Source organism: Perca fluviatilis, chromosome 1, assembly GCF_010015445.1.
Source record: "Perca fluviatilis chromosome 1, GENO_Pfluv_1.0, whole genome shotgun sequence".
In the NCBI taxonomy this organism is placed as follows: Eukaryota; Metazoa; Chordata; class Actinopteri; order Perciformes; family Percidae; genus Perca; species Perca fluviatilis.
In genome coordinates this window covers 11,762,795-11,777,569 of record NC_053112.1, presented here as the reverse complement: position 1 = coordinate 11,777,569, position 14,775 = coordinate 11,762,795, and the positions used below count along the sequence as shown (strand labels likewise).

Here is a 14,775-nt window from a genome sequence, read left to right as displayed (position 1 = left end):
CACACCCCTTCCATCTTGGTAATCATCATTAATTACTATTTACATGCTCGACCGCCTGATTAAAACACCTGCCTCCCTCCGTGCCCTTGATATGGATGCGTGTGTGTGTGTGTGTATGTGAGAGAGAGAGTGCATGTCTTTTATATCTTCATCTTCTCATAAACACTTTGCCCTCGCCTCACAGCGGTTCCACCTGGCCTGTTTCATCGCTGCGTTATTGAAGGCCAGTTCATTTGATCCAGTTTACAACAAACATCAACAGCCGAGCAATTTGAAGCTTTGAAGCCTGCCGTTACTGTTTTTTTTTATCCAATTTTAATCAGACTTGTATAGATGGATAAAGGAAGGGACATGAAAAGGGAGCTTTTTGAAATTGGAAACAAATTGTGCTCAGATTTCCATTTTGGCAAGGCCAAATGAAAGGCTTCAGTTTGATATCTTTCTTGCTTCAGTGAACATCACCGCACCTGGTTATCATGTTTACTCTCTCTGAATCACTTTGTCTCCCTTCTACTTTTCTTTTACTTGCTCCTCTATCTTAAATCTCCCTCTTCCTTTTCCCATCATGCTCGCAGAGGGGCAGCAGTGACTCCCATAGTTCGGAGGAGTTGCCCACCCAGGGGGGCTACAGGGGGCTCCGTCCCCCTAGCTCAGGAAGCGAGTGTGGGGTCCAGGATTTGTTTGAGTTGAATAGTCTGTCGCTGGAGCAGCCAAGCCGGGCACATTGCACAGGTACCGGACTGTCCATGAGTAATCATCAAGTACTGTCATCCAGAGTGAATTAATCTGTGCAACCCGTTCTCACTCCCAACTCGTAAAATACTGAGGCCTGGTCAGTGTCTCTCAGGGTCAGATACCAATGCAAAAATCCCCTTTTAGCATAGCAGCAGCTACACTGCGGCGCTGTAAGATGACGTTGTATTAAGACAACGGTAGTGAGTGGTAAGAAAGACCGAAAATCTGCGTGAGGTTGGTTGGGCTGATGGATGGGTCAAACAACGCAGGACTTTCAGCCAGGACACCGGGGTTTGTGTCCCGCCTGTCACTGAAACACACATTTTGTAACCCCCACCCATGACCTTTTGTTAAACCTAACTGTCCTGTTCTTGTGCCGCATGTCAGTTAAGCATACATCCCGACCCAGAGCGTCAAAAATTGAGTCCCCACTAAGCTCGTCTAAATATGACGGCAAAGGGACGCAAGTCCTGAGAGCGTCAAAAAGTGATGCCAAGAGTCCCGACTCACAGCGTCTAAATATGATGCTAAAGGACACTTTTCACATCAATACCAAACGCTAAAGGCACCTGACCAAGCGTCGCTTTTTGACATGATGGAGGTGAGAATGTGTTGATCTGTGAGATACTTGGTGGCAGGTCCTGAAATCAAGTTCTTAGATTAGATTTTCCTTGTATGCCTATGTTAGCGTGTTGCTTTGCTCGGACACTTTGCATGCCCATTCATTCACCCTAATGTCCTCCATAACAGTTTTTATGTCACTATACTACTACACATTGCTATACTCCATGCTTTGTTGCTGAACATTAACAGTTTTATTTAAGTTGTTTGAACAAACAACCAATGCTCTTGTATTTCTTGTGTCTTATCTTTTGAAATACTCATACACCACCACCAGATGCCTGTAAAGTTTGTTTCTGGTAGATAAATGTCCACTGACTGGTTACTTTAATACACTTAATAATATTAGTAATATTATTTTAGTCACAGTATGGGTATTACAAATTAATGAATTAACACAAATTCCCTCAGGAAACATAATGGAAAAATACTTAGTGATGCATTCTAGTAAATGTGTTAATATATTATTTTGCCTGTAAAACATATTCCTTCAACAATTTCTCTCTGCTGTATGACCAAATCATGGTTTGGTTTATTGACCATATTCTAAATTTCTGAAAAAGAAATATATGACTTTATCAGTGATAGATAAAGACCTTGACTTCTTTCCATTGTGTTCACACAGTCTAACACCTTAAAAAAATACGGACACAGGCAGTCAATGTCTGACTGACATTAAAGTATATTGGAAAATTGAAACTTATAAAAAGTCATACAGTGTGAACAAACAATTGTGAAAACATTTTTTTAAATAGCAGACAAAGTAAAAAGTATCAAAAACACTACAAAAAGGACAATTGGAGATGTAAATATGACGCAAAACATGTTCAAGGTTTCTGACAATTTAGTAGTGCCATGGAGTAATGTTTCTGTGAGTGGATCCTTGATTTGTTTGATCCTATGTAAACTCACAAGGACACACAGCAACGCCATTTGACTGATGAGTGGAATCCCCACTATTCGGTGGCAATGACAGGCCAGGAAACAACCAAGTAAAGGCAGGAAAGTAATTAAAAGTAAAAGTGCAAACATGGATGTAAACAATGTAAAAAATCAGCTTTGCGATTGTTTTATGAGGAGTAAAAATATGTTTGACACATTTGCACACATAATGTAATTTGGTGGGAAACACTAAAGATAAATATTAATTTGTTTCTATACAATAAATATAACATAAGGTTAAACTCCATTTTGAACACAATGATATGTGCAGTCAAAGTCACTGTAAATCACCAATACAATATAGTTACATGTTTGGTGTACATTTTCTTGAGTTTGTTCCATTATTGCTGACTCTCAAGTTTTTGTGCTATCATATAGAATCCCATTATATATTTTCAATAATAAAAATGTAAATGAAAATCTATAGCTTTCCTGCTTTTTGTAGATAATTTTTCATCCAACAGCAGCGGAATGGTTCAATTGAATCTTCCACATCATCCAATCATATTAAAATAATCCCTCTCAGGATAACCTTTCATCAGCGTTTCTTATTATCCTTATCAGTGTTCTTTGTGACCCTCACTGCTATTTAACCACAGCGATTTCATTAAACCGTGACTTTGACGTGACATTGATAGTATCGTTTAAATAAGAAGAAGCTTTTTCTAAACGTCTCTGGAGCCGACACAGGCGCACAAGGACGTGTCTCATATTCCATACCGTTGATTAACTTCCACTGCAATTAATGCAGTGATAGATGAGGCCACCAGCGACGCAGATACACAGATGTTTATGAATGACATGTTATGTCCCTCCTTTAACATGACCATCATCATGGGAACGGGTAGAGAGATACAAGGCAAAGTCAATTCAGGGGCACTCTTCAACAGCACACAATATCACAGACTGTTGTAGACACGATGTCACTGAAGACATGGAGGAGTTGTTAACATGATTTGTTTTCTGCCAGCAAAAAAATATTACTCCATTTGGTAACACTTTATTTGAAGGGGTGTGCATAAGACTGACTTGACGCCGTCATTATTATGACATGACACCTGTCATGAACATGAAGGAGTCATTTTGAGTGTTAATAATAGCGTTAGCATTGTCCCAGATGTATTTGTCATGACAACTTGACATGAACGAAGACAACAATCTCTGTGTTATGACAACTTGACATTAACCTAAACAACATAACCTATCATAAATATGCCCAATTATCAAACTAAATGTAAACAAAAAAAAAAGTAGGTTATGATAGAATGTTTGATTTGTCTCCCATGAGTTACATTTTTGTTTTTGAGTTTTTCTTTAGAGCAAAATGTCCAACTTTAAGACTTTCATAATAAGATGAAACAGTGTATCCCTTGTGAGAATAACGTTTAAAACATTGATATTTTGATTTTAGTGTTAAAGTTGTCTTTACTTAGATGAGCAATGATGAGAGCAAGTCTCCCAATTTCAAAATAGTAGATATCTTGGGTGCAAAAATAATAATAATAAAAATGATAATGATAACAAAACTTTAACAGAACCTGATGGCAGATTGTACAGACAGAAAAGAATGAGGCCCAGGACTCAACCTTGTGGCACATCACTAGAACTCCCCATGGGAAACAAAGTAGTCTCGACTTGTTAGGTAAGACCTAAACCAGTGTGGAACTGTGCCTAAGAGAGGCCAAACCATGTTTCTAGCCTTTCTCTAAGGAGATCATTATCAAAACACGATACTATTGACTAAGTGTGTTTGATGATCTTGCATTGAGGTGTTTATAAAGCATCAGTTATGTTTTCTAGATAAAAATGTGTCAATTGTCTATTGACTGTCTAAATGCTTTGTCAGAGGCATTTTTTCCTTGACAGGAAATGGTACAGTAAAATGGAAACAACACTAAATACACAAAACTGGCAACATTGTCACTGACATTTTGTTTTTCAGACGGAGATAGAGGAAGTTGCAGTGGAGGTGGCGGCGGTTCCTTACCCGTCTTCCACCTTCCGGTAGATTTCTTCCACCCAGCTGCTGCGGCTCACCCGGGCAGTCCTGGAAACGGTGTTAGCCCAGTAGACAGAGGGCCGTCCAGGTTGCCCTCCCCAGCCTCCTGGGCCTCTCTCCGCTCACCCGGAGCCAACAGCAGGCCCCTGAGCTTTCAGGTATTATGGACAGATGAATGGATGGATGGATGGATGGATGGATGGATGGATGGATAGATAGACAAATAAGGACCTGCCATCAGTACCTCTGTGCAACACATCAGTGACATGATGGAACAGTGTAAATAGATCATTCCTAAGGGAATGTTCAGTGAACCAAAGTTGTCATGCATCAAAAACACTGCAGGCAGTCAGATGGGATTTGCCAAATGATGTATAATGCAGAAAGACCCAAAAAAAGGTGATCTGGAAACTTGATACCGTAACGTGGCTTAGTAAATGTCTACACACAGTAATACAGATACTAATAACTGACAAATAGCTGAGCTGGAACATCCCTTTGGCAACTTGTTGTGTGAAATTGTGAATATACCCATGACACTTTCCACCCTCCCTTGATGTCCTAATGTGTGAAACTTCCGATAAATTATTTATATTAATGCTTTTATAATTAAAGCTATGATCTAATACGTATTGAATCTAACACCTCCCCTGTGTTGGGTTCTGCACAAAACAAAACGAGAATGAAAGGGCCCTTTTTTTAGTTCCTGTGTAACCATGGAGACAGATTTTTCTTTGTTTCCCCTCTACCTGTTTGGTTTGTTTAGCTTGTGCCTGAGTGCCTCTGTGATCCTCAGCTGCTACAGTAATGCTCTGCGGCGCTCGTCTAATTAGGCCGGCCAGCCCTGAGCCTGATACCGACTCTGTGCACACTGTTCTTCTTGGCTCACAGAATGAACAGGTTTGAACAGGTTATGTTTTAAACCGCTCTTTTTTAAACCAAGATTGAAATCATCCATTTTGCTCCACCTTTTCAAAATCCAATTTAAACTCTAATCTCTGTAGGCTTTTTTAAAAACTTCAACAATTGGAGAAAAAAAAGAAATCAACAATTGCTGCATTGACAGGCAGCGTGGATAGAGCAAAATGAGCACAGTCCCTGGAAAAAAATAAATAAGGAAATGACTCAGAGTCAGATGTAGAAGATAATTTGGACTGAAATATAAACAAAACTCAAACGAAAAGTTAGACCTGCCAGCAAACATGGGAGCTAGCAGAATGGTATTTGAAGCTCTTTAAATTGTTCCGAAGGGACATTTGAGCATTTCTGCCATGCCAGTGTAACAAGTGAAAACTATAGCAAACTTTGAAGTGCAGCGCTGGTTGTGTTAAACACCCATGGTACACAGGTATTATCTTATTTTTTTTCTTTTTGCTTGATTTGATTTTCTCTCCAATTATGTGGGCAAACACAGACCATTAATGATTGACATTTCCATCACTCTCCTGTTGCACAATGTATGCCCAGAAAGAAAGTGAAAACAAAACTTGGATTAAAGTGATAAAAACATTGGGGGAAAAGCGTCAAAAGTGTCAAAAAAGACGAGCAAAGCATTTAAAAAAAAAAAAATTTTAATTGTAAATTTTGACCCAGAAAAACTAAAAGTTGCATGGTCGACAGGAAGACAACACAAGGGTTAATGGTAAAGTAATGTATATGTTATCAACAACACATAATAATTTGTCATACTGTATTTTATGGGGATTTAAGATAATGTACGACTTTGGTTTAAGATATTTAACTGAATTTTATTGATCCAGGATTTTATTAAAATTGTGGAACACAGATGGGATTAACTTTAACCCTCTGACGTCTAAGGGCATTTTTTTAATTCTCCTTGAATACTCCTTTGCATATAACCTGATCCCCATGTGTTTCATATCAAAATTGTCGGAACAAACTCAGCTTTCTGTCTAGTGATGCTCTTGTGAATACATACCTACACTCAAATGTTATGGTGCTTGAAATGAGTTTACAAAAGTCTTGGGTTCACAAAAGTAGCGTAATATATGAATAAAATAGTAAATAAATGTCTAAAATGAAATTTTTGTTATATCGCTTTTTGAGGATTGTTGTCAAACATCGCTTTGACTCACCGGTGGGTCTTTTGTCTTCAGAGGGTTAAAGCAACACTAGAGAACTTTTCCCGCTCTGGTCCCCCTACAGGTTGGAAGCGGAATTGTCCATTACATTACATTGTCCAGTTCATTCGAACTACAGATCCTCTATCCTCATCTGGCAAACTTGCATAATGTAATGTAATGGACAGTTCCGCTTCCAACCTGTAGGGGGACCGAAGCGGGAAAAGTTCTCTAGTGTTGCTTGAATAATCTAAGCTTAACTTATTAACCCTAATAATAAAAAAAAGCATATTGGTGCAAAACAGTAATAATCTTTTGCCTACTAAAAACCTAATTGCCTACTTTTATTTTCTTTCGCCACCTCCCTCCTCTGTGTGCAGCACCCGTCCCACAGTGACTCCTCCCTGGCCACAGGCAGTTCAGAGGGCAGCCTGCAGACCACCCTAGAGGAAGGGCTCAGCTTCAGCGTGTCCCCATCTCGAGATCTGGAACTCCCCAGCCACCCCTCACACCCCCGGGCACCGGCAACAGGAGACCAGGGGCCGCCTTTGCTAAAGAGACGCAGTACTACTTTTACCCTTCAAGCCACCAGGGGGCATCAGAGAAGCCAGAGCAGCAGCTGCGGCGGCGGCAGCACCAGCCCCGGCTGCCCCCGGCAGGACTCCATGGACCCTTCGGATGAGGACGTGGGCACGGGGACGGTTGGGGACGGCTGCTGCCAGACCCTGAGCAGCGAGCCCTTGTCAGAAACATTAAACAGCGTCTCGCTGACGTCGCTGCTCACCCCAGGCTCTCTGGCACCCCCGCCGGTGAAGAAATGTAACAGCACAGGCTCCCTGGACCAAACCAATTTATCTGCCCGGAGTAAAGACAGCCGCCACCTTTGCGGCATTGATGCCCGCGGTTACTTGTCCAACCCCTGGACGGAGGGGAGGGCGAGTGGCGGGGAGGAGGACGGTGACATCACAGGCTTCAGCAGCCGGCCCACAGACACAAGCTCCAGGAAAAATAGATGAAACACTTGTTGCCTCTCTTGTAGTGGAGCTGTTTAACAATTTGCATTTTCCGGAACCTTGAACAGAACAGAACAGGAAGAGACTTTTAATACGTGACCCGTGAACACCGATTCTGAAATTCTCTCTTGTCCTTGAGTCGTCTGTTCTCTCTCTCTTTCCTCCTTGGATCCGGCTGCTTGGGATCAGTCATTTCTCATAAGAACACGGTTGCTTCTCAGTTTTGACTTCCTCTCTTTTCCGCAGGATATGCGGTCGCCTTTTGAAAGGACTTTAACGATAGTGACAAGGGGCTTAGCATTTTAGCATAGCCAGGATTCAGCCCTGAAAGATGTGACAGTCCAGGGCTTTACATGTGAGCCATGGTGAAATACAGAATATTTGGAAGGCCATTAAAGAGACAGGCTTGAAAATTACAGAGATTGACGGATGAACATAAAGTGATGATATTTATATGAAAACTGCTGAACAGTTAAATTTCAAAAAATAGATTGCTTGCCCTCGAACTTTGTGCAGATTGCAACATTGGACAAATGGCAAACTCTGAAGCCTCTTTTGAGGAAGAAGTGAACTTTGTACAGTTTTTTTTTTTGTAATAACAATTGCTAACAGTAGCATCGACCAACCTTTTTTCCTCTTTAGCAAATTTGGTGGGTAACAGAGAATTGAAAGGTTGTTTTTATTTTTGTTCTGTGTTCTTTTTTAACTTCAATTTATTGAAGTTGTGTGAATGTAGACATGTCTGTCTCCGTTTGTGAGGGAGAGGGAGACCAGGACAAGCGAAGGAGCTGGCTAGTCTGAAAATTGACAAAGGGCCTCTTTGAATAGAAGACTGGATCTGTGACTGCTGCTGAGAATACATGCGGGTTGTCAGTGGAAGCGTTTGCCACTTTAAAGTGGTTTTTCTTTTTTTTGCTTTCTACATACCCATGAAAGGGCTAAATGTATTGAGTGCAGACCTGGGCCAAAACCTATTGGGGAATAATCCTTTGCTACCGTACGCACTGTTTAACAGTGTCTTTTAGTTGCAACCATTACTTTCAAAGACTTTTCTGATTCTAATAATATATTTAAAAGACAGATGTGTCAAAGAAATGAACATTGACTTGTAAAACTATTGGTGCGGATTTCTCAGCAAACAAATCACATATGTATTTAACAGATTAAAACACAAAATAATTTGAAATTAGGTAATGATACCCAACACATCAACAGACTTTCTCAGCCCCTGCAACCTCTACTTATATGTTAAATGTGCAGTAGTGATTCCTGCAGGCCAGAAATATATTTTACAAGGCAGGGGATGAACAAAATATTCTAAAAACATTTAAAAAGAACATGAACAGCATGGGCTTTACAGTAGGAGGCAGTTTGATGTCATCCGAGTTGTCCCTCACACACCAACAGTGTCTAGACTTCAGACAGTAGTTGAATGGGACCAGCGAGCTAAGGGGACTCAAAAGGTAAAAAGGTAATGAAGTTCAAGTACAATCTCAGGCGAAAGGTATCAAAACAGGAGGCAAAAGACGTGGTTGTTAAACGGGCTATAGGTCTAGAAAACACTGGGAAGACACACTAGGAAATAACGCTGGGGAGTGAGACACGAAAGGTACTACAATACAATACACTTCAACAATCTGGCAACCTTAGTTGATAGCTCCTCCAGGACTTAGCCAAAGAATTTGAACATCGACAACTTCTCAGTCCCTTCGCCCCTTGCTAAAGCCTAAACTGTCTCCTAAGCCCCTCCCCCCACGAGGGAGAATGAATGCGTGTGCCTGAGCAGCGATTGACACGCAATTAGACACACCCCCCCTGGCCATGATTGGTGCATCTGAACAGGGAGTGGTGGATTTCTGCAAATCACACTACAGGCTGTAGGTGGTGCCAGAGGAGACAGATTTTTTTTTTATTACCTGCTTCATGTAGTTCTACTGGAACATAGGGTCAGTTGCAGCAAATATGACAGAAAGTTAGTGCCTCTCATGTCGCTTAAATTGCCCCCTCAACCTGTCTCCCTTTCTCGCGTCTTAGTCCCTCGCACCAAGGAGGCAAGGGAGGGACGCGAGGAAATCATCGGAGGAGAGAGGCAACAAGCAAATGTGTTTTAGAGGGATGAGATGTCCTTTCCTCTGATTCGTCAGCTGTTTGGGTGGAGTTTGCTCAGATTTTTTAAACTGCATCCGTTTTGTGTACAGAAATCTTAATGTGTAACTTGTATCTAAAGCTGTCAGATGAATGTAGTGGAGTACAATATTTCTCTCTGAAATGTAGCAGTAGTAGAAAGTGGCATGAAAAGAAAAGACTCAAATTTGTACTTAAGTACAATACTTGAGTAAATGTACTTAGTTACTGTACATTTCACCATTGCTGACAAATATACATGCGCTGCTCTGTGGGACCAGTGTGGAGATTCAGGGCAAACTAAATGACATCAAACTGCCTTTATAATGATCGGCCATTGTTAAATGGCCTAGAATACACTTTAGCAGCTGCTAATGTACTTGAGGGTTGTTGTAGGTCTTAATCTTGCAGTCAGATTTCCAGGAATTCAGAAATTGGGATTCAATTTAATTCAATTTTATTTATAGTATCAAATCATAACAACAGTTATCGCAATACACTTGCAGATAGAGTAGGTCTAGACCACACTCTATAATTTACAAAGACCCAACAATTTCCCATGAGCAAGCATTTGGTGCGATTCACAGTTTGACGATTATTTGACTCAGGTCTGCTTGAGTGTAGCAAGATATTAGAAATACCAGATACTATGGCAAGCAATGTGGTCCAAATTGGTGTAACTTGTAACTTTGAGCACTTGTTTATCAGACATCTTTTGACAAATTGTAATGATCCATCATATAATATACTGTGTCATAATCTTTGAAAATCCAGAGAAGGTAGACCTCAGGTTGACCTATATGCACTCACACACACAGCATTACACATAGCACACATTGAGGCACATACATACAGTACATGTTACATACACATATCATACAAAGATGTCAGTGTCAAAACACTCCAGGGTGTTTCTGTAGTTGTTGGAGGTGTAGTCTATATCCACGATGTTTCACTTCCGGGATTGCTCCGGTGCCGCTGGAAATTCCGCCGGATGTCCTTCTTTTCAGCCGGATGTCTGTCCCCAAACGCTTTCTTTGGGTTGTAATTTTAAACTGCGGTGGATTTCTGAGGACTAGGGTTAACTGCTCCTCAGATATCTGCAGGGTAAATCCAGACAGCTAGCTAGACTATCTGTCCAATCGGAGTTTTCTGTTGCACGACTAAAACAATCTTTTGAACGTAAAAATGTTCCACCAAAACAAGTTCCTTCCTGAGGCTATTTTTGCAGCGGCACCGTGGCTCCGTCCGGCGCTTAGCCCCGCCCAAGACGATTGTGATTGGTTTAAAGAAATGCCAATAAACCAGAGCACGTTTTTCTCCCATCTCCGGAATGCTGTGTGGACTAGCCAGACCCTCCTACGCAGCGCTGTGGAGGAAGGTCTGGCAATGCGAGGCTATTTGAGATGAGACAGAAGGAAACCTCAGTCTGTATCTCCTCCTCTACTTTGTCTTCAACCCCCTCCCTTATTGTCATTCAATTGTATTATCTCCCTTCCACAGGGAAGCCGGAGTATTAAATGACTATTGATTAACCCCCTCTCTATTCGAGATATGCAATATGCTACAGTAGATGTACAGTTAGATGTATGAGACTCGTATAGATAGACAATATGGTGAGAGAAGATAATATTTATGAATCCATGTGTTAGAATAAAACGTCACCGAGATTTAAAAGGTCACTGAAAGGATGATGATGTATTCATGTATTCCAGAGTGTTTGGAGTGTGCGTTTTCTCTTTTTCCCCTCCATCCTCCCGACCGGATTTTTGATTTTTTTTCTCCAAAATGCATGTGAGTTTTTTTTTTTTTTTTTTTCCTTCTGTTTTCTTAAATGTCATTCTAGTGTCATATAAAAGTGAAATAGCTTTTCAACCTCTGACTCCTGAAGTTTGTCTTTCACAATGTTGTTATTGTGGGTTTTTTTACTTGTTTTTTTCCCAAGGTTGTGTAAAAGTTCAATGTTGGTCTCAATTCCCTTCTTCATACCCAGTCCGAAAGCTTCATTTATCTTATCAAGCAGCGTCTCTAGTGGAATGGCTAGTTGCAAAATATCTCAAATAATTGCTAGTGGCATCTTGCTAAATTAAATTGATCTGAATGAATGACTTTGACTGAGGAGTTAACTTCTTAGCGTCATATGTTTTGCCTTGAAGCAGGTAAGTGTTTTGTTATTTCTGTCCTTTTTTTACACACTTGATGAAGTTCATTTTGCGGCACTTTCACTTATTTTGATAATTTAAAGCAGCATACAGCTTGGCCTTCAACTAACTGGCATCCCAAATGTTGTCCTATTTAGTCCTAAACGTCAGGTTGCACCCAGAACATTCGTCCGGCTCCTTTGTACCCAAGGCTATGATTGAGCACACATCTGAGCTGAGCTTGACTCTAATTGCGACAAAAGGTAAATGGAAAGGTTTGGATGACAGCGCAGCCCTGCTGATCCGTTTATGTGGATGTTCGGTATTTCTTCCAACCTAAAGGCCCATACCACAGATTGAGTCCACTTTTCAAACCTTCTGAGGATTATAATATTACTGTTGCTAAAGTTTAGAGCATCTTATGAGCATCTTATTGCACTTTTATGTTGGGTCTTTATTTTTGCATGTGGTGATGGTGAACTGTGACTCATTCTAGTTATTTTTTCCTCAGATATGACAAACTTCATCCAAACTTGGTGCCATCACGGTTGCAACTTTGACTTTACCAACACTCACAGTTTCACAATGTTGATCTGCTGCAGATTTGCAGCAAAATATAAATATAAATAACTTTTCTGTTACTGTTTTTGTCTTTAGTAGCCTATTGGAGAAGTGAGAATGTGGCCAAAGAGGTTATAATAATAACATTTTTAACATTTTTTGCACAACCGCCACAAGAGGGCGCACCAGTGCGTCAGCCATTTTGGACTGAATGCTCCCGTTTCACAGTCACTTTAACACACCCATGGTCAAAATGCATCGTCAATTTGTGTCCAGTAAAAGTGCAGTTTTTGCCACCAACAGGTTCAGATTGTTATTAGGTGTCTGACAACATTATGGAAAGGATCCCCACAGAGATAGAATACCTTTTTGTTGAAGCGTAAAATCTTTGTTTAACCAGAGACAGCTCTGACGTGGCTGTCGCTAAACCCACCAGACTCCATTTAAATAACCAATAGTTTCAGCGTGTATGGAGCCAGCATATTTTCACGTGTAAATTACGTGTTTATTTCAACCAAACCAGAGTGTGATTGTTAGAAAAATGAAAAATAAAAAAAAATTAAGACGGCTTTTCATAGTTTTATTTTGTGTTTGTCAACTTTGAATGAAGTGCATTTTACGATGATAAAATGACTGTTTACTTACATGGAGTCTGGTGGGTTTAGCAATTATTATAACCTTGTTGATGTGTCTGTAAGACGGGAGAATGGGCAAAAATAAACACACCTGAGGAAACCGCCATAACACTATCTAACACATACACTATGACCATCACAATTATTCAAAATCACATTGGAGCAACTGAAAGCAGCAAATCCATTGCATTTTTTTTTTGTTAAAAAATCACAATTAATATATTAATATGTTATCCAAATAGTTGTCGATTAATTTTCATTTGATCAACTAATTGATTAATCGAATAAATTATTCTAGGGTTTTCTTGTCACCATAAAAGGAAACAATGACAAAATTAAGTTTTTAGCATTGCCAGCACTCTATATTGTGTTGTTGATGGACACTGCCATTCCACAATTTATCGTTCAACAAAAATAGATTTAGAATTTAAAATTTACAATAGTGTTGTTAACATTTCTGTTTGGTGTCCAATAGCACACCTTTTGTATTATTTACTGTGTAAAATGGCACCCAAATTTCATGTAACTGCCCAAAAAAGGCACTTTTAACAAGTGTTTTAGTATTGGTCACTGTCATGGAGGATATATTATGAGATACACCTGTGTGGCCCAATCAGCTAATTGTAGCAGCTGTTGTCAGTCTTTAAAAACCCTCCCTCTTCCCCTTTTTCTCTTTCTTATCAGATAAACGAACTGCAGGAACAAAGCATCCACACACTGCTCTTTGGCATCATTTTCCCCCTTTGTGTTTGATCACATGCATTGACTGTTTGCATGTATTTTCTGCTATTTGTTTCTTTGAACAGACACAATGGTATAAAACCTACAACTGTCTAGGCTATTCTCTCTATTATCAGTTAAAACTGCTTTAGAAGTGTGACTTTGTTTATGGATCTAGAGCAATTACTGCCTCTAATAAGTCACATAAGCGTTAAGAGTCTTTGATAAAAAAATATTTTTACCTCCAGCATTATTTAGTTTTAACTCAGCACAACAACAAATTCCTCAGCTATCCTATTGTTCCAGTGTCCACACACAATAACAAATGGTCTCTGCTGTATTTTCTGCCGTACTTAGTTCTGAGGGGATCATGGGAAATAATCTCCTCAAATATTTGTACATTGTGATCATTAGATGTGGGCTCTGTTATTACTGCTTCATATTTCATCTTCTTTTTTTCCAGCCTGTAAAAAAAAAAAATACAAGGCAAAGTTAATCATAACGGAGGCCCGCCTGAAAACCAAACAATATACTATAAGGATCTGGAGATGCAGCTTACGTATGTGATGATGGCAGTACGTAGTTTTGTCACATATAGATCTTTAGTGCGCTTGCATAACTGCAGTGTGAAACTAAAACTTACCAGATCAAATGCAAAAAACATGACCCTTGGTCCGAAAGCCACCTTATTCTCTTCCGTGTCTCCAAAGCAGTATGCTTGTAGCCTGACAAGCCAGACCCACATCCAGATGTTGGGTCTGGGAACTCACCATTGACAGGGCTCAATCCGAGGGGCGGGATAAACGGTTGTCTTTCAAATTCCCTCTGCACGCAATAGGATAGAGCTACAACCAGGCAGAGCAACGAAGAAGATAGCGGAGCTAGTTGATAGATTAAACTTTTGCCGTATCTGGTCGGCAAAACTCCGAACACGTCTTCGTTTTCTAAGAATGATTTCAGTGACGTTCTTTGTTCTTTTCTCAAAGAAAAGCTTAACTCCAAGTCTTTCAGGAGACCGCTGTTCCCAGCAGTAGCAGCAGCAGCCATAAGCCTGCCCACCAACTCTATACACTGTAAGAAATGATTCTGTGGTCATGTAGATTTGAATTAATGTATTAGGTAAAATATATTCAATATAATTGTGTTTTTGATTTTGAGGCAAATATTTAATTAAATTTCAAATAAAAATGTTTGGAATAAAAT

General features: G+C 40.0%; 1 protein-coding gene across 1 annotated transcript in view; it reads left to right on the top strand.

Moving 5' to 3' along the window:
* Positions 1–9,539, top strand: part of LOC120566952 (voltage-dependent T-type calcium channel subunit alpha-1I-like) — a 345,248-nt gene extending 335,709 nt beyond the window's left edge. Inside the window, 3 exon segments of the mRNA XM_039813684.1 lie at positions 576–732; positions 4,241–4,455; positions 6,759–9,539. Of these exon segments, the coding sequence (XP_039669618.1) occupies positions 576–732; positions 4,241–4,455; positions 6,759–7,394 (1,008 nt within the window). The 3' untranslated portion in view covers positions 7,395–9,539.
* The last annotated feature ends 5,236 nt before the right edge of the window (positions 9,540–14,775 follow it).